Source organism: Paroedura picta, chromosome 1, assembly GCF_049243985.1.
Source record: "Paroedura picta isolate Pp20150507F chromosome 1, Ppicta_v3.0, whole genome shotgun sequence".
In the NCBI taxonomy this organism is placed as follows: domain Eukaryota; kingdom Metazoa; phylum Chordata; class Lepidosauria; order Squamata; family Gekkonidae; genus Paroedura; species Paroedura picta.
Genome location: NC_135369.1, coordinates 3,468,241 through 3,495,439, shown reverse-complemented (window position 1 = coordinate 3,495,439; position 27,199 = coordinate 3,468,241). Strand labels below are relative to the sequence as shown.

The 27,199-nt window shown below is 55.9% G+C and overlaps 2 protein-coding genes across 5 annotated transcripts in view; one reads left to right on the top strand and one right to left on the bottom strand.

Moving 5' to 3' along the window:
* SETDB1 (SET domain bifurcated histone lysine methyltransferase 1) overlaps window positions 1–17,921 on the top strand; it is a 75,982-nt gene extending 58,061 nt beyond the window's left edge. For all 3 annotated transcript variants that reach the window (XM_077319981.1, XM_077319992.1, XM_077319977.1), the window contains exons 18-23: window positions 9,479–9,507; window positions 9,848–9,974; window positions 10,944–11,112; window positions 12,654–12,856; window positions 15,635–15,723; window positions 17,541–17,921. In XM_077319981.1, the coding sequence (XP_077176096.1) occupies window positions 9,479–9,507; window positions 9,848–9,974; window positions 10,944–11,112; window positions 12,654–12,856; window positions 15,635–15,723; window positions 17,541–17,658 (735 nt within the window). In that variant the 3' untranslated portion in view covers window positions 17,659–17,921. The remainder of the gene's footprint in view (window positions 1–9,478; window positions 9,508–9,847; window positions 9,975–10,943; window positions 11,113–12,653; window positions 12,857–15,634; window positions 15,724–17,540) is intronic.
* Window positions 17,922–19,703: 1,782 nt separating this feature from the next.
* The window catches only part of CERS2 (ceramide synthase 2), a 53,160-nt gene continuing 45,664 nt past the window's right edge, over window positions 19,704–27,199 (bottom strand). For both annotated transcript variants that reach the window (XM_077319922.1, XM_077319913.1), the window contains exons 9-11: window positions 26,312–26,418; window positions 23,096–23,249; window positions 19,704–21,875 (exon numbers count right to left, since the gene is read on the bottom strand). In XM_077319922.1, coding sequence (XP_077176037.1) covers window positions 21,720–21,875; window positions 23,096–23,249; window positions 26,312–26,418 — 417 coding nt within the window. In that variant the 3' untranslated portion in view covers window positions 19,704–21,719. The remainder of the gene's footprint in view (window positions 21,876–23,095; window positions 23,250–26,311; window positions 26,419–27,199) is intronic.

Below are 27,199 nucleotides of genomic sequence, written 5' to 3'. Positions count from 1 at the left end.
GGGGAAGACCTTTCTCTGCCTGAGACCCTGGAGAGCCCTGGGGAGGGGGCAGAGCCTCTGCTGGGCAGGCAGGAGGTCCCCGGTTCAATCCCAGGCAGCATCTCCAGCTGAAAGGACCAGGCAGGAGGGGATGGGGAAGACCTTTCTCTGCATGAGACCCTGGAGAGCCCTGGGGAGAGGCCAGAGCTCAGGAGCAGAGCCTCTGGTGGGCAGGCAGGAGGTCCCCGGTTCAATCCCAGGCAGCATCTCCAGCTGAAAGGACCAGGCAGGAGGGGATGGGGAAGACCTTTCTCTGCCTGAGACCCTGGAGAGCCCTAGAGAGGGGCCAGAGCTCAGGGGCAGAGCCTCTGCTGGGCAGGCAGGAGGTCCCCGGTTCAATCCCAGGCAGCATCTCCAGCTGAAAGGACCAGGCAGGAGGGGATGGGGAAGACCTTTCTCTGCATGAGACCCTGGAGAGCCCTGGGGAGGGGCCAGAGCTCAGGGGCAGAGCCTGTGCTGGGCAGGCAGGAGGTCGCCGGTTCAATCCCAGGCAGCATCTCCAGCTGAAAGGACCAGGCAGGAGGGGATGGGGAAGACCTTTCTCTGCATGAGACCCTGGAGAGCCCTGGGGAGGGGCCAGAGCTCAGGGGCAGAGCCTCTGCTGGGCAGGCAGGAGGTCCCCAGTTCAATCCCAGGCAGCATCTCCAGCTGAAAGGACCAGGCAGGAGGGGATGGGGAAGACCTTTCTCTGCCTGAGACCCTGGAGAGCCCTGGGGAGGGGCCAGAGCTCAGGGGCAGAGCCTCTGCTGGGCAGGCAGGAGGGCCCCGGTTCAATCCCAGGCAGCATCTCCAGCTGAAAGGACCAGGCAGGAGGGGATGGGGAAGACCTTTCTCTGCCTGAGACCCTGGAGAGCCCTTGGGAGGGGCCAGAGCTCAGGGGCACAGCCTCTGCTGGGCAGGCAGGAGGTCCCCGGTTCAATCCCAGGCAGCACCTCCAGCTAGAAGGACCAGACAGGAGGGGATGGGGAAGACCTTTCTCTGCCTGAGACCCTGCAGAGCCCTGGGGAGGGGCCGGAGCTCAGGGGCAGAGCCTCTGCTTGGCAGGCAGGAGGTCCCCGGTTCAATCCCAGGCAGCATCTCCAGCTGAAAGGACCAGGCAGGAGGGGATGGGGAAGGCCTTTCTCTGCCTGAGACCCTGGAGAGCCCTGGGGAGGGGCCAGAGCTCAGGGGCAGAGCCTCTGCTGGGCAGGCAGGAGGTCCCTGGTTCAATCCCAGGCAGCATCTCCAGCTGAAAGGACCAGGCAGGAGGGGATGGGGAAGACCTTTCTCTTCATGAGACCCTGGAGAGCCCTTGGGAGGGGCCAGAGCTCAGGGGCACAGCCTCTGCTGGGCAGGCAGGAGGTCCCCGGTTCAATCCCAGGCAGCACCTCCAGCTAGAAGGACCAGGCAGGAGGGGATGGGGAAGACCTTTCTCTGCCTGAGACCCTGGAGAGCCCTGAGGAGGGGCCAGAGCTCAGGGGCAGAGCCTCTGCTGGGCAGGCAGGAGGTCCCCGGTGCAATCCCAGGCAGCATCTCCAGCTGAAAGGACCAGGCAGGAGGGGATGGGGAAGACCTTTCTCTGCCTGAGACCCTGGAGAGCCCTGGGGAGGGGGCAGAGCCTCTGCTGGGCAGGCAGGAGGTCCCCGGTTCAATCCCAGGCAGCATCTCCAGCTGAAAGGACCAGGCAGGAGGGGATGGGGAAGACCTTTCTCTGCATGAGACCCTGGAGAGCCCTGGGGAGAGGCCAGAGCTCAGGAGCAGAGCCTCTGGTGGGCAGGCAGGAGGTCCCCGGTTCAATCCCAGGCAGCATCTCCAGCTGAAAGGACCAGGCAGGAGGGGATGGGGAAGACCTTTCTCTGCCTGAGACCCTGGAGAGCCCTAGGGAGGGGCCAGAGCTCAGGGGCAGAGCCTCTGCTGGGCAGGCAGGAGGTCCCCGGTTCAATCCCAGGCAGCATCTCCAGCTGAAAGGACCAGGCAGGAGGGGATGGGGAAGACCTTTCTCTGCATGAGACCCTGGAGAGCCCTGGGGAGGGGCCAGAGCTCAGGGGCAGAGCCTGTGCTGGGCAGGCAGGAGGTCGCCGGTTCAATCCCAGGCAGCATCTTGTCGGGGACCCGCTTGCTAACTGAAAAAACAGGGTGCCCCTTTGAAGAAAACGTCACGCCAGGCCTGGTGAACGATACAACAGGAACAAGCTTTATTTCAGCAACGTGGAGTCCGCTGGTATGGAGTAAGAGCTTCCACCGAACTCCAGGTGGAAGCTCCCTTTTATACAAAACCCACCTCCTTAGGCTGTATTGCCCCACCCAGTACTTGCGGAGGGAACATGCTGATACAATCATGACTCATGCACATATGCGAGGTTTTTCCGGGGTTCCTGATGGCCCATTTTCCTGGAACAAAGGGCCATCTCCGGGCCCTTGTCAAAAGGTGGAGGGGGACATTGAGGTTCTTTAGCGGCCATTGCCACCTCAACGATCGGGTGGGGCGCCCAGCTGCCGGCTTGCCTATGATCACCATGCCCTACCTCCGTGATCGCGGGCGCCTCTGATGGCGGGGTTCGGTCCGGTTCCCAAGCCACCAAGGACCGAACCACGACATTCTGCCCCCCCAAAGGTCCATTCTCCAACCCCCCGGGACGGCCAGGATACCGCTTGTGGAAACGTTCAGTGAGTCGGGGCGCAAGGACGTCCGCTGCCCAGACCCATTCCCGGTCCCCCAAAGCGAAGTCCTTCCATTCCACGAGGTACTGCAACTTCCCCCTGTGGAGTCTAGAGTCCAGGATATCCGCCACCTCGTGGTGCTCCCCCCCCGGCAGGACCTCGGGCGCTGGCGGGGAAAACACGGGGTGCCAAACGTCACCGTCCGGAGTTTTTTTTAGAAGGCTCACGTGAAAGACGGGATGGATGTGCCGGAGGTTCTTGGGGAGCTTGAGCTTGACCGAAACTTCGTTGATCGGGGCCAAGACCTCGAAAGGCCCCAAAAACCGAGGGCCTAGCTTCTTGCTGGGCAAATTCAACCGTAGGTTCCGGGTGGAAAGGTAAACTCGATCCCCCGGTCGGATCTCCTCAGCTGGTCGTCTCTTCCGGTCGGCGTCCTCTTTCTGCGCTGCCTTGACTTTGTGGAGCTGCTCCTGCAGCGACTTCCAGCAGCTCCCGGCACGCTTCCCCCACTCGCGAAGGTCGGCCGATTCCCGGGCGGGGACCTCTCCAAGCTCCGGGAAGTGTCTCAGGTCTGTCCCGTAGACGACGGCAAAAGGCGACATCTCCGTGCTGCTGTGGTCTGCGTTGTTGTACGCGAACTCGGCCAGGGGGAGCAGGGGCACCCAGGTGTCTTGATGATAGGAACCGAAACACCGCAAGTACTGCTCCAGTACTTGATTAACCCGCTCGGTCTGCCCGTCCGTCTGGGGGTGGTAAGCGGAGCTCAGCCCTTGCTCGATGTCTAACAGGCGCAGGAAAGCTTGCCAAAACCGGGACACGAATTGTGAGCCCCGATCGGAAATCACCTTGTCCGGCAGCCCGTGCAGTCGGAACACGTGATCCAGGAACATCCGAGCCAACTGTGAAGCACTGGGGACACTGGCGCAAGGAATGAAATGGGCCTGTTTGGAAAATAGATCTACCACCACCCAGATCACCGTTTTCCCCTTGCTGGGAGGCAAGTCTGTTATAAAGTCCATGGAGATCACTGACCACGGCCGGGTCGGGACCTCGAGCGGGTGCAGCAGACCTTTCGGCTTGCCAACCCCCGGCTTGCAGGTCAGGCAGACAGGACAACCACTGACGTAAGCTTTTGTGTCCCGCCGCAGACTGGGCCACCAAAACCGCCGCCGGGCCAACTTCCAGGATTTTACGAAACCGAAGTGCCCGGCGGTCTTAGCATCGTGGCAGAGGCTGAGGGCTTCCCGTCGTAGCCCTTCCGGGACGTAGACAGCCTCCCCCCTCCGCCAGAGACCGGAGTCCAAAATCAAAGAGTCCCGGAGCTCAGCCAGCTCCTCGTCTGTCCCGTAGGCTGCCACTAGGCGGTCTCGGAGCGGGGCGGTCGCCGGGTCGGGCTCCCATTCCTCCCTGGCCCGACGCCTAGTGACGACCCCCCGTCCCAGCTGCTCCTCACCAAACACGGACCTGGTGCAGGGAGCGTACCCCTCCCCATAATGCGGCAGACGGGAGAGGGCGTCCGCGAGGAAATTCTCTTTGCCGGGGATGTGACCAAGCTTGAAATTGTACCGCGAAAAGAACTCCGCCCACCTCATCTGCTTGGCGTTCAGGGATCGCGGTTGCCGGAGCGCCTCCAGATTCTTGTGATCTGTCCAGACCTCGAACGGCTCCTCTGTTTCCTCCAGCCAATGCCGCCATTCGGTGAGGGCGAACTTAATCGCAAACGCCTCCTTCTCCCAGGTAGACCAGTTCCGCTCCGTTTCGGCGAATTTTCGTGAGAGGTAGGCCGCCGGCCTCAGCTGTCCCGCCTTGTCTCGCTGCAGGAGAACCGCCCCGGCTGCTGCGTCGCTGGCGTCGACTTGTACTACCATCGGCTGGGTTGGGTCGACGTGCAGTAGCGTGGGCTCAGACGCGAAAGCTTGCTTGAGGGCCAGGAACGCTGCCTCCGATTTCTCATTCCAGCCGAGCGCTGCGCTGGGCCGCGTGGCGCGAGGACCTCTCCCCTTGGTACCTAGCAAGTCCGTGAGGGGAGCCACTACGGAGGAGTATCTGGGGATGAAGCCTCTAAAAAAGTTAGCAAACCCCAGGAAGCTTTGTAGCTGTTTCCGGGTGCGGGGCCTTTCCCAGGCCAGCACCGCCTGCACCTTCTCGGGGTCCATAGCTATGCCCTGGGCTGAGATGCGGTAGCCCAAATAGTCCAGGGAGGGACGGTGGAATTCGCACTTAGCCAGCTTCACGTATAGGTGGTTTGCCAGCAGGCGCTTTAACACCTCCCTCACCAGGGTCACGTGCTCTTGGGGATCTTGGCTGTAGATCAGGACGTCATCCAAATAAACAACCACCCCCTGAAACAGAAGGTCCTGCAACACCTCATTAATTAGACTCATGAAAACCCCAGGTGCCCCGCTTAAACCGAACGGCATTACTTTAAATTCGAATTGTCCCAATTGACAGTTAAACGCTGTTTTCCACTCATCCCCCTCCCGGATGCGTACCCGGTAGTACGCCTCCCTTAGGTCCAGCTTAGTGAACAGAGTCCCTTTGCCCAGCCGGGCCAGCAAATCCGGGATCAGCGGGAGGGGGTAAGCGTTCCCCGCTGCGATGGCGTTGAGGCCCCGGTAGTCCTGGCACAGCCGACGGGACCCATCCTTTTTCCGGACGAACAAGACTGGAGCTCCCATGGGACTGGAAGCGGGCCGGATGAAACCTCGGGCCAGATTTTTACCCAAAAACTCCCGGAGGTCCTTGAGCTCACCCTCACTCATCTTGTAGATGCGCCCTTTGGGTAGTACCGCCCCCTCTGGGATGTTGATAGCGCAGTCCGTGCGGCGGTGTGGGGGTAGCTCGTCCGCTTCCCGCTCGCTGAAAATGGCTGCGAGGTCTCGGTACTCTGGCGGGACCTCGGGCTCTGGTATCTCCTGCTGCGCCGCCGCCGCTCCCCTGGGACGCGCCGCCGTCCTCTTGTGGCTGGAATTCTCGTGGGGGACCCGGTGCCGTGCACCCACCGTCAAGTCGAACTTCAGGGTCCCCGCCCGCCAGTCCACCACGGGGTTGTGTTCCTTCAGCCAATCCAGGCCCAACACCGCCCGATATCCCGCTACGGGGACCTGGATCAGCCACCGCAGCTCTTGGTGGTCCCCTATGTGGATGGCGATAGGACCCACCTCCTCCCCGAAAGGTCCCCCCTGAATCGGGCTGCCGTCCATCTGGACGAAAACCAGGGGAACCTTCCGAATGCGCTTCGGTAGCCCCAAAGCCCGGGCTATCTGGGGGTGGACCATGCTGTGGTCGCATCCAGAGTCCAAAAGAGCCTCCCCCACCCAACTTAGTCCGTTCTCCGGGTTCCGGAGCTCTAAAATTACCACGTTCGGAGGTCGCGCCTCATGCTGTAGGGGTTTTCCCTCGCACCGCGGGACCTGCTGCCCGGCGCCGTCTACAGCAGGTCCTGGCCGTTTCCCGTCGCCTGGGCGCTTCCCGGTTCGTTGCGGAGGTCCTCCGCCCGGCGTGCCTGCTGGGGGCGTGTCGCACCTCCCCCCTGGGAGAGCCCGCGGTCCTCCCCCCCTTGCCGTTGGCACGCTGCTGCGAAATGTCCTGACCCCCCGCATTTCAGGCACAGACCTTCCCGGCGTCTCCTTTCCCGCTCGGGGTTCGGGGGTCGTTTGGGGCGAGAGTTGTCGGGGCCCGGTCTCGGCGCCTCGGCTGACCCGCCTTTGGCCTCCCGGGGGGGTGCGGCGGCCCAACCCAGGCTGGCTTCCAGCTTGGCGACCACAAAACACCACCCCTCCAGTGTAGACAGATCTTCTTCCGTCCCCTTGATCACGGCCCATTCCCTGAGCTTCGGGTTAAGGCCCTCCCGGAAGTACTCGATTTGGGTCTCCTCGTTCCAGGAGAACACCTTGCCTGCTTCCCTCCGGAAAATGTCTATATAGTCCATGACCCCCCTAGTACCCTGTCGAAGTCCCTTGATCCGACTCTTTGCCTTGTCCTCAGCCTGGGGGTCCTGGAATCGTCGGCGGAGCGCGACCACGAAGTCCTGCAGGTCCCGCGTTGCCGGGTCGCCGCGCTCGGCCAACCCTAGGTACCACTGACCCGCCTTGCCCTGGAGACACGAGGCCACCCCCCAGACCAAGTCCTCGGAGTCCTCATACCGGTCTCCATACCTCCGGGCATGCGTCAGCGCGTGGAGGAGGAACTGCGGGAGGTCGTCCGGCGTCCCATCGAAACGCGCCTTAAGCTCTGGGGGGGAACGTTTTGGAGAGTAGTCCGACCCCCTCCGGATCCGGGATTCTCGGCGTCCGCCGTCTCGTCCTGCTCCGCTCCACCGGCTGCCAACTTGCCCAACGACGCCGTGCCGCTCCCTGCCTTGCACGTCGCTCCTGCGTTGGTCCGGCTCTCGCCGCCCCGTCGGCTCACCCGCTCCCCCGAGATCCTCTGCTGTCTCGCCTCTCCGCTGGCCGTCTCGCCTACTCGGGACTGAAAACTGCTCCGGGTCGGGGTCCGGGGCCCGCTCACCAGTGCCGGGCTCGTCCTCGTCGCTGGAGACGTCCTCACTCGACGCGATCCCCTCCGCCGTTGTATTACCAGTCCCTCCGGGCCCGGCCCGAGCTTGCTCACGGGCTTCAGCTGCCTGCAAGCGCCTGGCCAAGTCCGCCATGGCCCGCCGCAGGTCCTCTAGGGATTCCTCAGGTCCTACCGGGCGAAGCGCCTGCCTCAGCTGGGTGTCCCAGGTTGGGGCCAACCCCCCAGACCTCGGCGCGCTCCCCGCCGTGCTTGGGAACCCCATGGCCCGGCGCCTTCCCTTGGCCGCCGCTGCCGAGGGTCTCGGGGTCCCGGACAGCTGCTCCTGGCCCCCCGATTTTCGGAGGAAATCTCCCGGGGACATTAAACTCATGTTCCCGGGGTTCGTGGGGGTCGAGACCGCCCCGTTGCTTGAAAACGCCATCTCTGGATCCGTCCCGATAAGCGCTCGGATGCGATGCCGACCCTGGAGTTCGGTGGGAAGCTCTTACGATGTCGGGGACCCGCTTGCTAACTGAAAAAACAGGGTGCCCCTTTGAAGAAAACGTCACGCCAGGCCTGGTGAACGATACAACAGGAACAAGCTTTATTTCAGCAACGTGGAGTCCGCTGGTATGGAGTAAGAGCTTCCACCGAACTCCAGGTGGAAGCTCCCTTTTATACAAAACCCACCTCCTTAGGCTGTATTGCCCCACCCAGTACTTGCGGAGGGAACATGCTGATACAATCATGACTCATGCACATATGCGAGGTTTTTCCGGGGTTCCTGATGGCCCATTTTCCTGGAACAAAGGGCCATCTCCGGGCCCTTGTCAAAAGGTGGAGGGGGACATTGAGGTTCTTTAGCGGCCATTGCCACCTCAACGATCGGGTGGGGCGCCCAGCTGCCGGCTTGCCTATGATCACCATGCCCTACCTCCGTGATCGCGGGCGCCTCTGATGGCGGGGTTCGGTCCGGTTCCCAAGCCACCAAGGACCGAACCACGACACATCTCCAGCTGAAAGGACCAGGCAGGAGGGGATGGGGAAGACCTTTCTCTGCATGAGACCCTGGAGAGCCCTGGGGAGGGGCCAGAGCTCAGGGGCAGAGCCTCTGCTGGGCAGGCAGGAGGTCCCCAGTTCAATCCCAGGCAGCATCTCCAGCTGAAAGGACCAGGCAGGAGGGGATGGGGAAGACCTTTCTCTGGCTGAGACCCTGGAGAGCCCTGGGGAGGGGCCAGAGCTCAGGGGCAGAGCCTCTGCTGGGCAGGCAGGAGGGCCCCGGTTCAATCCCAGGCAGCATCTCCAGCTGAAAGGACCAGGCAGGAGGGGATGGGGAAGACCTTTCTCTGCCTGAGACCCTGGAGAGCCCTGGGGAGGGGCCAGAGCTCAGGGGCAGAGCCTCTGCTGGGCAGGCAGGAGGTCTCCGGTTCAATCCCAGGCAGCATCTCCAGCTTAAAGGACCAGGCAGGAGGGGATGGGGAAGACCTTTCTCTGCCTGAGACCCTGGGGAGGGGCCAGAGTTCAGGGGCAGAGCCTCTGCTGGGCAGGCAAGAGGTCCCCGGGTCAATCCCAGGCAGCATCTCCAGCTGAAAGGACCAGGCAGGAGGGGATGGGGAAGACCTTTCTCTGCCTGAGACCCTGGAGAGCCCTGGGGAGGGGCCAGAGCTCAGGGGCAGAGCCTCTGCTGGGGAGGCAGGATGTCCCCGGTTCAATCCCAGGCAGCATCTCCAGCTGAAAGGACCAGGCAGGAGGGGATGGGGAAGACCTTTCTCTGCCTGGGACCCTGGAGAGCCCTGGGGAGGGGCCAGAGCTCAGGGGCAGAGTCTCTGCTGGGGAGGCAGGATGTCCCCAGTTCAATCCAAGGCAGCATCTCCAGCTGAAAGGGCCAGGCAGGAGGGGATGGGGAAGACCTTTCTCTGGCTGAGGCCCTGGAGAGCCCTGGGGAGGGGCCAGAGCTCAGGGGCAGTGCCTCTGCTGGGGTGGCAGGAGGTCCCCGGTTCAATCCCAGGCAGCTTCTCCAGCTGAAAGGACCAGGCAGGAGGGGATGGGGAAGACCTTTCTCTGCCTGAGACCCTGGAGAGCCCTGGGGAGGGGCCAGAGCTCAGGGGCAGAGCCTCTGCTGGGCAGGCAGGAGGTCCCCGGTTCAATCCCAGGCAGCATCTCCAGCTGAAAGGACCAGGTAGGAGGGGATGGGGAAGACCTCTGCTTGAGACCCTGGGGAATGGGAAGGGAGAAGACATTGCAGTGGAAGAAGACTTAAACTCACACTAATAGCACCCCCCCGTTCCCTTTTGTTTTTTAGGAACCTGAAGATCACAACAGAACAGCAACGTAAGTCCTCCTTCTATTCAGTTCTTCAGGAAACTCCCAGCATTCGGGTACTATTAGCCGTAAAACTGGTCACGGACTCCTCTGAGTCAAGGCTCCCGCTTGAGGGATTGGTGCTTTACATTATTTCCGTATATACCATTCTAAAAAGATAACTTTTGCATCATCAGGCAGCCAAACTATAAACTATAAAGGCCTGAGAAAACTCAGCTCCCTCCCAGGCTATTCCTTACGCCATTGCTTAAGCTTGCTGGCATCTCTCTGCTGAGCAGACCTTGGGCATCCAGGAGGCCCTTAAAGAAAACTGATCTCTGTTTCTTTTGCCGTTTCCCTGGGGGAGCAGGACGGGGAGGATCTACGGCTACAACCCCAACCCGACGGTCCCCGAAGAGATCCGGAGACCAGTCAGTAAAACCGCCATGCATCAGAGCCGGAGGCAGTCCGACGGCCCGCAGCAGAGTCCAGCGGACGTAAGTGCTTGGCTGGGCAAGGTGGAGCATGCCAGGGGTCTCGCTACAGGCCCAAACGGTATCTTTTAGGAGCAGGGGTAGTCCACCTGTGGCCCTCCAGATGTTCATGGACTACGATTCCCATGAGCCCCTGCTGGCAGGGGCTCATGGGAATTGTAGTCCATGAACATCTGGAGAGCCACAGGTGGACTACCCCTGCTTTAGGAGTATCTTAAGCTTTACCCACCCTTAGCAGAGCTCACCTGCTCTCTCTGGGATACGGTTCTGAGGGACTTTACTGGCCTGAAAAAGAAGAAAGCTAATTAATAATGCCTTAATCATTTGGGGGGGGGAGATGGAGTTTTTTTTAAGCAAGGCAAGACATGGATAGATGAGCAAGAAGCTGATTAGTCAGAGAGGTTCCTCAGTGGAGCAGGCTTCCTCGGGAGGTGGTGGGTTCTCCATCTCTGGAGACTTTTAAACAGAGGCTGGGTAGCCATCTGACGGAGAGGCTGATTCTGTGAAGGCTCAAGGGAGTGGCAGGTGACAGGGGATGAGCGAGAGGGTTGGGAGTGTCCTGCATAGTGCAGGGGGTGGACTAGATTACTCAGGAGGTCCCTTCCAACTCTATTAAGATTCTGTGATTCCAGCTCAGTGGCACAGCCTTCACTTGGCATGCCGAAGTTTCCAGGTTCAGTCCTTGAGGCAGGGGGGGATGTGAAAGTCCCTTCTCAACCCACAGACCCTGGACAGCTACTGCCCATCTGCCAAAGGTTTGGTTTGGGGTAAGGCAGCTTCATGTGTAGAAATCTGCTGCTCCCCCCGCCCCCAGTATAGCAGCAGGTCTGCAGAACAAACTCTGGGCAACGTTCTAGGTCCTAGTTTTATTTGGGGGGGGCAGGATGGACGGAAGGCCGAACAAGTTTTGGAGGGGAGCTTGGGAGGGAAGGAAGCTGCTGACCGGAGAGGGTCTCTCCTTCTCTCCGGCAGGACGTGTTGATGCTCTCGAGCAGCACGGACAGCGAGGGGGACAACGGGCGAGCCACCTCGGGGCAGGCGCCGGGCAACGCCAACGACAGCGACGACATCCAGACCATTTCCTCCGGGTCGGAGGAGGAGCACGGGGCCGGCGAGAAGAAGAACCTCCCTTCCAGGCTGGGTAATTCCCGCAGCGTTCGAAAAGGGGCTGTCCGGGGAGGCCATGGATTTACAGAAGGCTGGAGGCTCCTGCCCTATACTGGGGAGGGGTCTTCCCCGCTGTGGCCCCCTGGCATCTTTGCTAGTGCCCACCAAGGGTTTTGATAAGGTGGTTGGGGCCCTTGGCCATCCCAGGTTCTGATTGGAGATCCAGTTGGCCTGGCAGATTAAATCAATGTTGTTTCAGTGGCATCAGCCTCATAGAATCATAGAATCATAGAGTTGGAAGGGGCCATACAGGCCATCTAGTCCAACCCCCTGCTCAACATAGGGGGCTTGGTCCCTTGGCCCCAGATCATTCTCGTCGCTCTCCTCTGTACCCTTTCAATTTTATCTACATCCTTCTTAAGTGTTCTCTTCTCCCACTGCTCTTTCCCAGGTCCTTAAAACATTACCCTTCCCTGACACTCGGACGTCCTCTGCATTTGTGGCTCCGCCTCCTGTGGCAGCCATTTTGAAGTTGGCTCCACCTCTTGTGGTGGCCATGTTGTGGTTGCCCCAATCCATGTCAGAATTCCAGAGGTCTCCAAAGGGCCTGGAAAGGTCGGAGACCCGTGTACGGGGGAATTTTCAACTGCGGTTGATTGATTTTGTCTTCCCCCTTGGTTGGCTGCTTGTGGAGGAGGAGCAGGGAATCAAACCCAGCCTCGCCAGATTAGAAGTCCGCCCTCCTAACCCCTACGCCAAGCTGGGTGTCTGTTGTGGGGAGAGGAAGGGAAGGCCATTGGAAGCCCCTTTGAAACTCCTTCAGTTAGTGACAAGCAGCGTATAAAAACCATCTCCTTCATCTAAGCCGCCCTGAGCCCTCGGAGGAGGGCAGCATAGAAATCTGAAAAACAAATAATCAACAAACAAATTTACTGCCAGTCTGGGTAGACATTCCTGAGCTGGCCAGACCAAGCAAGGCAGCTCTGCGTTTTGGACAGGGCCCACAGCTCTGCGGCAGAATCACCATGTTCTGTCCCCAGCACCCTCCCTTAAAAGGACCAGGGAATAATTTACCAAGGGGGTGAGTCAGTATTTCATTCCTGGTACAGCAGTGGTCCCCAACCTTTTTATCACCAGGGACCGGTCAACACTTGACAATTTTACTGAGGCCCGAGGGGGGGTGGGGGGAAGTCTATTGCTGAGGGAAATAGCTGAAGGACCCCTGACTTTCCGCCGCCCACTGGGGGGTGCTGCGCAGTGCCACACCGAGGGGGAGCCCCAGCCATGGCGGCCGCTGGAGAGCACCAAAGGTGAGCCGGTGGCAGAGTGGCAGGGCAGCCCCCGAGGCAGCAGCCGGGGAGGAGGACGAGGGGGAGCCGCGGCCCGGTACTTACTGATCTTCGGACCGGTACTGGTCCCCGGACCGGGAGTTGGGGACAGCTGCTGTACAGGGAGTGGAACAGCCCCCTCCATAGGCCCAGGAACTCTGGTGGGGACAGGCGTTCCTTCCGCCGTTGTTTGGGGTGCCCCACCGACCCCGTCTCTTTGACCCCCCCTCCCCCCGTGTTCCGGCAGGGCCCGTGAAGAGGCAGGTAGCCGTGAAGTCCACCCGGGGCTTCGCCCTGAAGTCCACCCACGGCATCGCCATCAAGTCGACCAACCTGCCCTCGGGGGACAACATCCTCATCCGGAGGAACACGCGGCAGTTCTACGACGGCGAGGAGTCCTGCTACATCATCGATGCCAAGCTCGAGGGCAACCTCGGCCGCTACCTCAACGTGAGTCCCCCTCTCGCCGCCTCCGCGGACGGACGGCCAAGCGGAACGCGTCTTGCAGCGCAAGGAGATTTTGGCCTGAGACGGGCGCGGAGGGGAGCCGTGCTGGTCTGCAGGGGGAGAGCTGGATTCGAGTCCGGCGTCACTGTAGACACCAAGCGGATGTTCAGGGCATGAAGTTTCCAGAGTCACAGCCAGGGGGCATCACCGTCAGGTTCTTGGCCCTCTAAAGCAGGGATTCCCTACCAGGCGCGTGTGGACCCCTGGGGGGCTGCGGGAGCTCTGAAGGGGGTCCACAGCTTTCCCCTCCTACCTTAGCGGACTAGACCACAAGCTAGGGGACCAGCCGCATCCGTTGCTACCCTAGCATGAGTGAGTTTTCTCATTGTGTGGGTGTCCGGGATGGGGCGGGCCCTGCAGATCTACTTCCTGCCTTGAACTGCCTCCTGTCTCCCCCAGTTCTCCTCAAGCCTGCCTGTCAGCACGGGTGCTGACATCACGTCCGGGGACTTCCAGGGGGCGTGGCAGGGAGGTGTGGCCAGCCGGCCTCACTTCCGAGGCTCCTTATTCAGGGGTTCCTCCACGGTCAGAAGGTTGAGAAAGGAACTGGTTGGCCACTTGGTCAGGCAGGAGGCTGGTCTAGGTGGACCCCTGGCCTCACCCAGCAGGGCTCTTTGGAGGTTATGGTTATTATCAGGGGAAGGCCTCGGCCTCCGTGCCTTGATGTCGGCCCTGCAGAGGAACTGGCTGGCCGCTGGGTGAGATGGGAGGCTGGACTGGAGGGACCCTCCCTGGCCTGACCCAGCAGGGCTCTTCTGAGGGTCTTCTCAGGGGAAGGCCTCGGCCCCTCTGCCCTGTGGCTGGCCTTGCAGAGGAACTGGCTGGCCCCTGGGTGAGATGGGAGGCTGGACTGGAGGGACCCTCCCTGGCCTGACCCAGCAGGGCTCTTTGGAGGGTCTTCTCAGGGGAAGGCCTCGGCCCCTCTGCCCTGTGGCTGGCCTTGCAGAGGAACTGGCTGGCCCCTGGGTGAGACGGGAGGCTGGACTGCAGGGACCCTCCCTGGCCTGACCCAGCAGGGCTCTTCTGAGGGTCTTCTCAGGGGAAGGCCTCGGCCCCTCTGCCCTGTGGCTGGCCTTGCAGAGGAACTGGCTGGCCCCTGGGTGAGACGGGAGGCTGGACTGGAGGGACCCTCCCTGGCCTGACCCAGCAGGGCTCTTCTGAGGGTCTTCTCAGGGGAAGGCCTCGGCCTCTCTGCCCTGTGGCTGGCCCTGCAGAGGGACTGGCTGGCCCCTGGGTGAGACGGGAGGCTGGACTGGAGGGACCCTCCCTGGCCTGACCCAGCAGGGCTCTTCTGAGGGTCTTCTCATGGGAAGGCCTCGGCCTCTCTGCCCTGTGGCTGGCCCTGCAGAGGAACTGGCTGGCCCCTGGGTGAGAGGGGAGGCTGGACTGGAGGGACCCTCCCTGGCCTGACCCAGCAGGGCTCTTCTGAGGGTCTTCTCAGGGGAAGGCCTCGGCCTCTCTGCCCTGTGGCTGGCCCTGCAGAGGAACTGGCTGGCCCCTGGGTGAGACTGGAGGCTGGACTGGAGGGACCCTCCCTGGCCTGACCCAGCAGGGCTCTTCGGAGGGTCTTCTCAGGGGAAGGCCTCGGCCCCTCTGCCCTGTGGCTGGCCTTGCAGAGGAACTGGCTGGCCCCTGGGTGAGACGGGAGGCTGGACTGCAGGGACCCTCCCTGGCCTGACCCAGCAGGGCTCTTCTGAGGGTCTTCTCAGGGGAAGGCCTCGGCCCCTCTGCCCTGTGGCTGGCCTTGCAGAGGAACTGGCTGGCCCCTGGGTGAGACGGGAGGCTGGACTGGAGGGACCCTCCCTGGCCTGACCCAGCAGGGCTCTTCTGAGGGTCTTCTCAGGGGAAGGCCTCGGCCTCTCTGCCCTGTGGCTGGCCCTGCAGAGGACCTGGCTGGCCCCTGGGTGAGACGGGAGGCTGGACTGGAGGGACCCTCCCTGGCCTGACCCAGCAGGGCTCTTCGGAGGGTCTTCTCAGGGGAAGGCCTCGGCCTCTCTGCCCTGTGGCTGGCCCTGCAGAGGAACTGGCTGGCCCCTGGGTGAGACGGGAGGCTGGACTGGAGGGACCCTCCCTGGCCTGACCCAGCAGGTCTCTTCTGAGGGTCTTCTCAGGGGAAGGCTTCGGCCTCTCTGCCCTGTGGCTGGCCCTGCAGAGGAACTGGCTGGCCCCTGGGGGAGACGGGAGGCTGGACTGGAGGGACCCTCCCTGGCTGATCCAGCAGGGCTCTTCTGAGGGTCTTCTCAGGGGAAGGCCTCGGCCTCTCTGCCCTGTGGCTGGCCCTGCAGAGGAACTGGCTGGCCCCTGGCTGAGACGGGAGGCTGGACTGGAGGGACCCTCCCTGGCCTGACCCAGCAGGGCTCTTCTGAGGGTCTTCTCAGGGGAAGGCCTCGGCCTCACTGCCCTGTGGCTGGCCCTGCAGAGGAACTGGCTGGCCCCTGGGTGAGACGGGAGGCTGGACTGGAGGGACCCTCCCTGGCCTGACCAGGCAGGGCTCTTCTGGGGGTCTTCTCAGGGGAAGGGGGTCTTCTCGGCCTCCCTCCCTTCTGGGGGTCTTCTCGGCCTCCCTGCCCTGTGGAACTGCCTGGCCCCTGGGTGAGACGGGAGGCAGGATAGGAGGGGCCATTGGGTTCTTCTAATGTTCTCTTTATCCCCTTTGCCAAGTTTTCTCCCTGTGGAAAAACCACTCTGTCTCCAGCCCGCCTTCCTTTCCTCTCTTTCCAGCATAGCTGCAGCCCCAACCTGTTCGTGCAGAACGTGTTCGTGGACACGCACGATCTCCGCTTCCCATGGGTGGCCTTCTTCGCAAGCAAGTAAGAGCCCTCAGAGCAGAGCCCCCCCACCCTCTTCTCCTGCGTCAAATGAAGCCTGTCGTTTTATCTATCTTATTATTTAGTTTGTCACCTGCCCCTTTCTAGAAGCAGTCTCAGGGTGTTTGCCAACGTATAAAACCAGGCACACGTGGTTAAAACAATTGATGTAAGAATGAATTTCCATTTATAAATATTAGCTAGGTTTCAAGTGCTGCTCCGGTAAAACTCCAGTAGAGGATTGAAGAGATCTTTTTTTCATATCCCCCAGTCAAGGTCTGATGGGGCGGGGGGGCAGCCCAGCTGAGATGTTCTTATGTGCATTGTATCGGCCACAGCTGTACGCCTGGCGGAAGAGCATCATTTTGCAGCCTGTTGGAACTTTAGTAGCTCAGATAGGGCCCGGTTCTCACTGGGGTCTTGTTCCGCAAGGACGGAGGCCAGGCCGAAAAGTTTCTGGCTCTATTTGAGGCCAAAGGCGCCTCTTTGGACCAGGGGCCACCAGCCTGTTGGAATTAAAGCTAGAGGTAAAGGTCTCCCCTGTGCAAGCACCGGGTCCTGTCTGACCCTTGGGGTGACGCCCTCCAGCGTTTTCATGGCAGACTCAATACGGGGTGGTTTGCCAGTGCCTTCCCCAGTCATTACCGTTTACCCCCCAACAAGCTGGGTACTCATTTTACCGACCTCGGAAGGATGGAAGGCTGAGTCGACCTTGAGCCGGCTGCTGGGATCGAACTCCCAGCCTCATGGGCAGAGCTTCAGACAGCATGTCAGCTGCCTTACCACCCTGCGCCACAAGAGGCTCTTCTGTTGGAATTAGTAGAGCGTAAAGCCATGAAGTTTCCACTGGGCCAGCCCTCTCTGCTCCTCCCCCACCCCACATGGGCTCATCTTGAGGGAGGAGGGGTAGTTTCTAGCCTAGGGCAGCTTTATTGGCCTTTTTCAGTTATGATACTATTGCCTGTTTCCCTGTAAGGGGTTTATCCTTGGCTTTCGGTTGCTGCAGAAAAAGGTTCCCTCCCCCCCCCCTCTCTTTAGAGCATCTGCTGTTTATTGATGGGGAGAATCAATGTGGTTGAGAGGGTTTTCCTTGTTGCTTTAACTTAGAAAATTGTGCCATTTCTACTGGGTTTCCCCCCATTTTTCCATGTATATAACCAAATAGGATTCCACTCTCAGAAAAGTGCCAAAGTTAGTCCTAGGATCACATAGGGGTCCTACAGGCCCCCCTGCTCAGTGGAGGATCAGCCTCCAGCATCCAGGAGAAGGATCTGTCCAATCCGCCTGAAGACGGCCAGTGAGGGGGAGCTCCCCACCTTCTGAGGCAGCCCCTTCCACGGCTGAACTAGACTCGTAGAATCCTAGAGTGGGAAGGGGCCATGGAGGCCATCTAGTCCACCCCCTGCTCAGTGCAGGATCAGCCTCCAGCATCCAGGAGAAGGATCTGTCCAGCCGCTGCCTGAAGACGGCCAGTGAGGGGGAGCTCCCCACCTCCTGAGGCAGCCCCTTCCACTGTTGAACTGGACTCCTAGAATCCTAGAGTGGGAAGGGGCCATGGAGGCCATCTAGTCCACCCCCTGCTCAGTGCAGGATCAGCCTCAAGCATCCAGGAGAAGGATCTGTCCAGCCGCTGCCTGAAGACGGCCAGTGAGGGGGAGCTCCCCACCTCCTTAGGCAGCCCCTTCCACGGCTGAACTAGACTCCTAGAATCCTAGAGTGGGAAGGGGCCATGCAGGAGCTCCCTGCCTCCTGAGGCTGTGAGCCTTAACTGACTGCTCTCTGCATGTTCTCTGTTCACCATTTCCTGACTTTCTTTGCAGGCGGATCCGCGCCGGAACGGAGCTCACGTGGGATTACAACTACGAAGTGGGCAGCGTGGAGGGGAAGGAGCTGCTCTGTTGCTGTGGAGCGATCGAATGCCGGGGTCGCCTGTTGTGAAGGGGCCACAACCTCTTTTGCACCTCTGTGTGTGGGGTCTTTAAAGAAAACCCCAAAAAAGCTCCTGCGGGGAGAAAAGGTTTCTTTGCTCCCATCCTCGTGTTTGGCCCTTACCCCCATTCCAAAGCACGCATCTCTTGTTTGCGTTTTTGGCGATCGGTTGTACTTCCGTCACTTCATCAAGCACCTCTCTTTTTTTATGTTGTTGTAAAGCAATAATAAAAATATCGATGTCTGGTGTTTATTAAAGTCCTGTTGCTAGACATCTTGATTCAGAAGACTCGCCCGCGCCAAAATTATCCTCAATTTTCCATGGGGTGGAGAGAATCAGAGAGACTGTACACAGACTCCCCCCAACCACCCACAGCATGATACAGAGCTGCCAACGTCCCTGGGAATGTAAGACAGGGCCATGAGACAGCCGAGCACTGGCTTTTCCATTCCCCGTGGACTGCATTTCCCAGTGTCCTTGGTGTCAATATACACGTGACTTTTAACTCCTCCCCAGCATATTAACTAGATGTGTGCTTTTGGGTAATCCAAACTGAAAAAATACCTGGAAAACACCTTATTGGTATTTGGGGGGTATATATTCAGCTGGATTTTTCCAGAAATCCAAATTTGCCAGCCCACAAAATCCTGAAAATATTTGGGATTTTTCAGAAAACCCAGACAGCCGCAATTCAAGTGCACTTTTAAGGGCTCTCAGTCCCTTTAAATGCCTTTAAATTGAACTCTGCTTGGAGAAGGCATTTAAATGGACTGAAAGCCCTTTAAACGTGGCTGGAGTCTACTTGCACTGTCAGTACGGCTTAGTGACCAATTGGTTGCATTTGTTGACCGCTACTCCCAGACCTTAGTGGCTCGTGGCAGTTTACAATAAAATGTGATCGCCTTTTAAAAATTTAAAGGGGCCGTGTTCCCTTTCAAGTTGGTCTTTCCTCCTTTCCATTGAAAACAATGGCGGATGGGGTAATCCTAGTATTAAGCTCGTGGTGTGCACACGAGGCAGTCAAGTCACCGTGCTGTCAAAATGCTTGTCACAGACCCCATTCTATGCATTCCTGATGATTGAATCAACCACTGTCAGAACAGGGTTGTGCGCTTCGGTGCAGTTAGACTGCCTCGGTGATCACCGAAGCCCAAGGCAGCCAGCACCAAGGCTCGGAGAGGCAGTGGCGCGGTGGCTGCACATGCACAGAGTTCTGTCCTTCTGTGCGGCTGCCAGCTGTTGGGTCGCTGCCCCTCCGTGCTGCGTTGCTGGCTGCTTTGGGCTTCGGTGATTGCCAAGGTGGCCGTTCCGCACCGGAGCACACAACCGTAAAGCCCATCTCCATGTCATAGTCCCATTGTATACGGCACTGGTCAGACCACCCCTGGAGTCCTGTGTGCAGTTCTGGAGGCCTCACTTCAAGAAGGACATAGATAAAATTGAAGGGTACAGAGGAGAGCGACGAGGATGATCTGGGGCCAAGGGACCAAGCCCTATGAAGATAGGTTGAGGGACTTGGGAATGTTCAGCCTGGAGAAAAGGAGGTTGAGAGGGGACATAATAGCCCTCTTTAAGTATTTGAAAGGTTGTCACTTGGAGGAAGGCAGGATGCTGTTTCTGCTGGCTGCAGAGGAGAGGACACGCAGTAATGGGTTTAAACATCAAGTACCACGATATAGGCTAGATATCAGGGGAAAGTTTTTCACAGTCAGAGTAGTTCAGCAGTGGAATAGGCTGCCTAAGGAGGTGGGGAGCTCCCCCTCACACACTTTTCTTGGATGCTTTAGGATGCTCAGGGCTGATCCTGCATTGAGCAGGGGGTTGGACTGGATGGCCTGTATGGCCCCTTCCAACTCTGTGATTCTGTGATTACTAGAGGATATCGGTCCGCTGAGCATAGAAGAGATCCCTTCTTAAGCACCAGATCTCCCCTCTGCCCCCCCTCCTCTGACCTCAGGACTCTCACGCAGAAGTCAGTTTAGGATTGAGGCTGTCCCCGTGGGTCTCTCCCCGAAGCCTTTCTCCGCAAATTCTGAAACAGCACCATTCGAAGTTGCTCTTTTTAAACAGATGTTTATTAGTTTTATTTAGGTTTTTAATATATTTTCACTTAAAAAAAAAACATTTTGGTCTGAAGATAAGGTTACTGGTCCTTGTGTACCACCCCAACCCCACCCCACCCCACCCCACCCCACCCCTGGACACCAGCCCTGCCTTTGCAGCTAGGTTGGGAAAACACGTGTTTGCTGTCGGCTGCCGCCGGTTAGGGGCTTGTACTTCTAGCTGAGCCCCTAACTGTGTTTCCGCTCTTTGGGTTTGCAGAAGTCCTAACTAATAAATTAAGGGGGGGGGGAGATTCCACTTCAGAGCTCAGGAGAGGAGGCCAAACTCATGTGAGGCCTGTGGTTCTGCCCATCGAAATGGCCAAACGTCCCCCCACCCCAAAGACGCTCCGGAGGAAGGGAAATAAAGCAGCCATCTGCGGATCAGAACCACAGAACCCATTTTAGCTCTTCGAGGCCGTGCATGATTGATTATTTTCCCCCAGCAACCCAAATCAGCAAAGGGTGTGAAAGGAGAGGTGTGGGTCATTTGTCGCGTAGTAGTGTTTGTTTGGAACAAAGGGGCAGATGAGCAAGCATGCATCTACGCGGTGGGAGGGAGGAGTGTGCGGCTACACATGCTCAACTGTGCGCTGCTGCCATCGTCATGTGCCCTCCAATGCATGTGCTCCTCTGAAACTGGCCAGCGGGGCGGTACCGCTTCACTAACTAGTCCTCCAATTTTTAAAAAACTAATCAATGCTTTCCTACAGGTACTCTTTGAGGAGGCAGGAAGCCAGACCGCGGGGTGGGTGGAGAAAAAGGCATTTCAAGCATCGATTATATCTACCCCAATGAGTTTCGGAGCATCTGAAGAATATTCTGGATTTGTTTTTAGTTTTTTTTTGGCAAATAAAAGACATTATTTTTTCCCAAGGAAATAGAGAAGCACAGAATGATCTCTACTGAGGGTGATAAACCCCTTCAAGGATTCAGGGGGCTTTGAAGGGGTAAGGCTCAACTCACACGCATCCTCCGTTTATAAAAATAAAATCCGAGCAGATCTGAGACTTAAGGGTGGGAAATATTGATAGGAAAGTGTTTCTTCTCCCCCCTCCAAGTTGATGTATAAACTCAAGCAGAATGCTGCCGTAGGGCTAGGAAGTGGGGAATGACCGTTCAATTTTTTGTGTAAAACTGGTGCCTGCCCCTCCCCAAATTACCCGAATCCAGAGGGAAGAAGCTTTCAAAGTAAGAAGTGAACAGGACAGAGAACCGATGTTCATCCCCAACAATTCCCCCCCCCAAAAAAATTACATAGGAGTACCCTGCAGATTTTAATGCTCTTTTCCTGTGTCTAGTTTCTTGGGGGAAGAAGCAAGAAGCAAAGTCAAAGAGCAGCCCAGATTTTTTTTTTAAATGTGACAAAAGCATTTTGGCACAGAAAACAAAAAGGAAGCATCAGTGAGATCTAGTGACTTGCGAAGGAGGAGGTGTGAAATTTAAGGGGCTGTTGCAAGAACGGAGAATCGAAAAGAATGCGTGCTTCCTTTCCCATCGCTTTTGGATCATGAGTGTATGTGTTGTTTGGGAGAAAGAGAGAAAAAGCAAAAGGCAACAGTCTCAGGGTCATCTGTACCCCAGGTTTTTTTTTTTATATCTTTAAGGCAGTTTGGTGAAAGACCGAGGGCCTGAGAAAGAGGCCGCCCATCTCCTCATCCCACTGAAGAATCCAACACTCCAGATGCCGCCCCCGTCTGAAAAAGAGCCCGCAGGGGCGGCTTTCTCTCCCCTAAGGAAACCGCAAGATGGCACGAGCATCCGAGCCCCTTCCTGTCTCAGTGGGACACAAATACCCGCACGGCCAGCGACCCTGGAGGAAGGGGTCGCAGACGTCAGAGAAAGGAGGGCCCCCATCGGCTCTCGGGGGAATTAAGTTCACCTAGCAGAGAAGTTTTCAGTACGGTCTCGAAATTCTCAAATTGCAGCAAAATCACGGGCCAGATGGAACCGGAGCGAGTGAGGGATCATTCGGCCTTCTGGTGGTTATTGTTCAAAATGGGGTGCCCGTTGGTGAGCGGGCCGTTCTTTGTGCTGTGCCCTGCCGCAGCCCCCTCCTTCTCCTCCTCTTGCTCTTCCAAACTATCGGTTTCGGCGTGGTCACTGCGTTCGTCTTTCACCACCTGTAGGGGTGATCAGGGAGAAAAAATAATCAGGAAACAGGAAGTGACCAACAGACCATCTCATCCAACTTCCTGCCAAATACGTTGTCGGAGGGGGGGGAAGGAACCAAAAAAGAACAAGGTCTAGTCTGCTTACAGGAAGTTTTAACCAAAGAGCTCATAATAATTCCTAGAATGACATGGAAGAGAGAGTGGTAGCTCTAGGAATTGCCAGGGACTATTTTATTATTATTATTAGGATCCGGTTTCTGTGGCCATCTGCAGGAAAAGTCGACCTTAGGGTTCTTCCATCAGTGGAGAAAAAGGAAACCTACGACTGAGAATCACGAAACTCCATCTCTCTTCCTCTGGCCATATCATGTGATCCAGCTCCATGAAGTGAGCAATCATGCTAGGACTGGTCAGTGGTAAAAGGAAACCAGGCCGACAAAGAGCATGATGGTGTGATACCATCAAAATGGACACTGGTCAGAGTGTTATACAACCAAAAGAAGCAGTGCAAGATCCAGTGCAAGATTAAACGTGGCGACAGTTGACCCATGGGTCCACCAGCATGCAGACACAACTGAATGGCTAAAAGCATTGTGCGGTTTGGTGCGATTCGGCCACCTCGGGCTTCGGTAATCACCGAAGTGGCCGAACCGCACCGAACCGCACAACCCTAAGGGACAGCATCCAGGCCACAATGGGCTGCAAACAGCCAAAGCCAGAGGACTTACACGTACACGCAGCACAAAATTTGGAACAATTTCAATTAACAAAGCCCTGAAGGTTTGCATTGGTAACCCTCTGCTGAGATTCAATAGTCTGCTGAGATTCAATAGGCCATTATTCCAGGATTGACCAGAGATGATCTTTTGCAGAGAATTGTCACGAATCACCAAAGAACGAGTACCCCAGACTCAAAACCGTGGTGACAAAGCAGAAGAGCGAGTAGATAAAAGTATTACGGTTCTGCTGGGTACCGTCCAGTTCTGTCCAAGGGTGGATTAGCCCTTGAGCATACCAGGAAAGTTCCCTGCGGGCAGGGGCTCATGGGAATTGTAGTCCATGGACATCTGGAGAGCCACAGTTTGGCCATCCTTGGTATAGAGGCTCTGGGAGTTCCTGTTTACAACTCAGAGATAGACAGGGGGCAGAGATAAGAATTTAAGAACCCCCCCTTTCCTTTATTCCAGCGAGACAGAAGAATTAAAAAAAAAAAAAACAAGCCGGCTTGCCTTTCCAGTTAAGAATTTATGGGCCATGCGCACGATGTAGTATGCCCAAAATATGTGCAGACATTGAAGGACGATCATCATGGAGTTGAAGAAATAGTAGCCGAAGAAGGGAGGGTATATGTCCAAGGGATAGATCACCGTGCAGTGCAGGATCCTGGTCGACAGAGAAGAGGAAGCGGAAATTACCTCTCGGGTTTAGCAAATCTGCCCCAACTACATTATCTCCAAATCTCATGGATCAGTAATAGGAAGAGGAGCACGACCAGGCAGAGTTGGCCTCCTCTGCCAAATAACCAACTTGGCCTGCCCTGCATCCTTTGTGTCTGTGTTAACTCATTGTGTATGTGTGTCTGTGTTTTAAGAGCTGCCCGCCCAAAGAATTAGTTCAGGTGTGTAGCTGTGTTGGTCTCAAGTAACAGAACAATGTTTGGCAGCTTTAAGCCAGACAAAGTTTAATTCTGAGTATAAACTTTCATGTGCATGCATGTATCTGGAGACCCATGCATGCACACAAAAGCTTATACTCAGAACGAAACTTTGTTGGTCTTTGCTGCGGGACTCAAACTTTGATCCTATGAATTAATGATGTCATAGAATCATAGAGTTGGAAGGGGCCATACAGGCCATCTAGTCCAACCCCCTGCTCAACGCAGGATCAGCCCTAAGCATCCTGTTATTATTGTCTTTTAATGGGGTTTTAATGGGGATTTTAGGATGCTGTAACCCGCCACGAGACACAAGGGAGTGGCGGGGAATAAATATAAATATAAATATAAATATAAATATAAATATAAATATAAATATAAATATAAATATAAATATAAATATAAATATAAATATAAATATAAATATAAATATAAATATAAATATAAATATAAATATAAATATAAATATAAATATAAATATAAATATAAATATAAATATAAAGCATCCAAAACATCGATCAGGATGGAGGCCTGGATCCTGTGCAACCATTCTACTAAGAGCAGGGACTTCCCAGCTATCTGACAACCAAACTCCTAAGCAGAACCTCCACATTCAGGAGCAGTATAGCTTAGCGAATTCCAGGCTGCAGGGCTTAATGGCCCTTTGGTCTGATTCAAGCACACAATTTCTTACAAGGTTTCTGAAGGGAATAGACTTGGGTCAGCCATTGAACGGGGTTGGAGGGTGGTGAGTGTCCTGCATAGTGCAGGGGGTTGGACTAGATGACCCAGGAGGTCCCTTCCAACTCTATGATCCTATGAACAGCTAACCTTCAAGTCCAGGAGCACCGTACAGCCCGACAAGACGTTCAGCAGAATAGACTTTCAAAAGTCAAAATTCTGACAAAGGGAGCTTTGATATTTTTTTTGAAAGCTTCTCTCCTGGAAATCTTCTTGTTGTCTAAATTGCTCCTGGACATGAAACTAGCTCTTCTTACACTAGATGCACATCAAAAATCAAACTCCTGTTATGATACGGCAGGTCATTCTTAATTACCAATGAAGGAAAAAATATCTGTCGGTTATAATCATTTGTTATACCCGTAGATAGGGATGGGCACAAACCAGACCACAATCATAAACCCGTCACGAATTTAGCCAGTTTGTGCCCCCCGAACTTTTCCTGGAACTTTAATTTGGTTCAGGACATTTACGCCTGGTGGCCTGCCTGCCTTTCTGCAGCTAGGTTTAAATGGCAAGCAAATACAGACAATTTGTAAGGTCTACAATCAGAGAGAGAGAGAGAGAGTAAAAAAACCTATCCCTAGGCTACTGAAAATATTTTCAAAATTTGTACAGAATAAAGCAAAGGACTCTTCATTCTATGCTGCTGTATTGTCGTGTAGAATCCAACCGGAACGGTTTCTAGATATATATCCCATTTTCAAAGGGTAATTTTCCTCAGTGGTTGTCCTAAACATAAATACTCTAAATTAGCACCTTTCAACATTGAAAGAAATTATACATACGGTATATAAGTAAAGCTATACTCTATCTCTCCCTTGTAAGTATAATGGGAAACCAAATAGATAATTCAACACCTGAGAAGGATATGATCCTAAAACCATTCAATGTTCTATCTCATAGAATCCTAGAATCCTAGAGTGGGAAGGGGCCATACAGGCCATCTAGTCCCACCCCCTGCTCAACGCAGGATCAGCCCTAAGCATCCTAAAGCATCCAAGAAAAGTGTGTATCCAACCTTTGCTTGAAGACTGCCAGTGAGGGGGAGCTCACCACCTCCTTAGGCAGCCTATTCCACTGCTGAACTACTCTGACTGTGAAAAATTTTTTCCTGATATCTCATAATCTAATAAAATGCCCCTTGATCTTATACATATCTTACCTCTATTAAATAGTTTAAAGCAGCGGATTTCAACCACTCCGATGCCGCGACCCCAACTGCGGTGGGGTTGGTGGCAGTAGTGGCAGCGTGCGCATGCACATGGGCTGCGTGTGAGCATGCGCAGGTGCACAGGCGCGCATGCGCACAATGGTCAGGCAGCATGGAGGCGGCCATTGCAATGGCTTGTGTCCACTGCAGCAGCAACCAACCAGGGGACCCCGAAGAAGGAGCCAGGCGACCCCAAATCGGGTCGCGACCCCTAGGCTGAGAACCACTGGTTTAAAGCATACACCGACCTTTGGCTCTACACTGTAGAGGCATCTATTTAGACGATCTTTGAATGTTAAAAGATACTAATTTAGAGTATTTATGTTTAGGACAACCACTGAGGAAAATTACCCTTTGAAAACAGGATATATATCTAGAAACCGTTCCGGTTGGATTCTACACGACAATAAAGCAACATAGGACGAAGAGACCTTTATTTTATTCTGTACAAATTTTGAAAATATTTTCAGTAGCCTAAGGATAGGCTTTTTTCTCTCTCTCTGGTTTAAATGGCTGCAAGTCATTTAAACCACCCGTTTCACTCCCCCCTACCCAAGCAGGGGGAAACGAAGGGAGGGGAAGTGAAATGGAATTTGAATGGTTGGCAGATTCGGCTTTCCTGAATCCTGAACCAAACTGGAATTTCCCGGTCCGGACCCATCCTTACTCATAGATTCAACTCCAACACAAATCAGGTGTTGCATTCTGCTTTAATCATCTGTCCCAAAACTGATAACTAAACTAGGAGGGCAGCTGAAGTCCCCACCACACAGGGGAGGCGTACCCACGTTGGCCCCCGTCCGAACAGATTTGCTACCATCCCCACCAGAACCTCACCAGAAGGGGAAGATGATGAGCCGGGAAATTATGAAGACCACGGAAAACACGATGAAGAGGTTGTTGCAGGTGTTCTTCCAGCCGGCGTAGTTGAACATCTTCGCGGACTGCCAAGAGAGGGGAGGAGAGGGGACAGGAGAGGGATTGATAAAACGATCAGAACTTGAGGACATCTACTGAAGCTGATGGGCAGTAGGTTCAGGACGGACGACAGGAAATGCTACTTTACGCAGTGATGAAAACCAGCCATCAGAACAGGGGGCAGAGAGACAAAGAGCTCAAACAGTAGGTGTGAGCCCTGAATTTTTAGGATCTCCTTCAACTCCAAAACCCCCCACCCACCCATTCTCATATATCCAAGGAACTGGCCTATTCCTGGCATTTTAACAGAAGACAAAGTCTTGGTGAATCTGGAATACGAAATTCACCTCCTAAGTTTGAAACGAAGAAGAAGAAGAGTTGGTTCTTCTATGCCACTTTTCTCTACCCGAAGGAGTCTCAAAGTGGCTTACAATCACCTTCTTTTCCTCTCCCCACAACAGACACCCTGTGAGGGAGGGGAGGCTGAGAGAGCCCTGAGATTACTGAAGAAGAAGAAGAGTTGGATCTTATATGCCGCTTTTCTCTACCCAAAGGAGTCTCAAAGCAGCTTCCATTCGCCTTCCCTTTCCTCTCCCCACAACAGACACCCTGTGAGGGAGGGGAGGCTGAGAGAGCCCTGAGATTACTGAAGAAGAAGAAGAGTTGGATCTTATATGCCGCTTTTCTCTACCCAAAGGAGTCTCAAAGCAGCTTCCATTCGCCTTCCCTTTCCTCTCCCCACAACAGACACCCTGTGGGGTGGGTGAGGCTGAGAGAGCCCTGAGATCACTGCCCGGTCAGAACAGT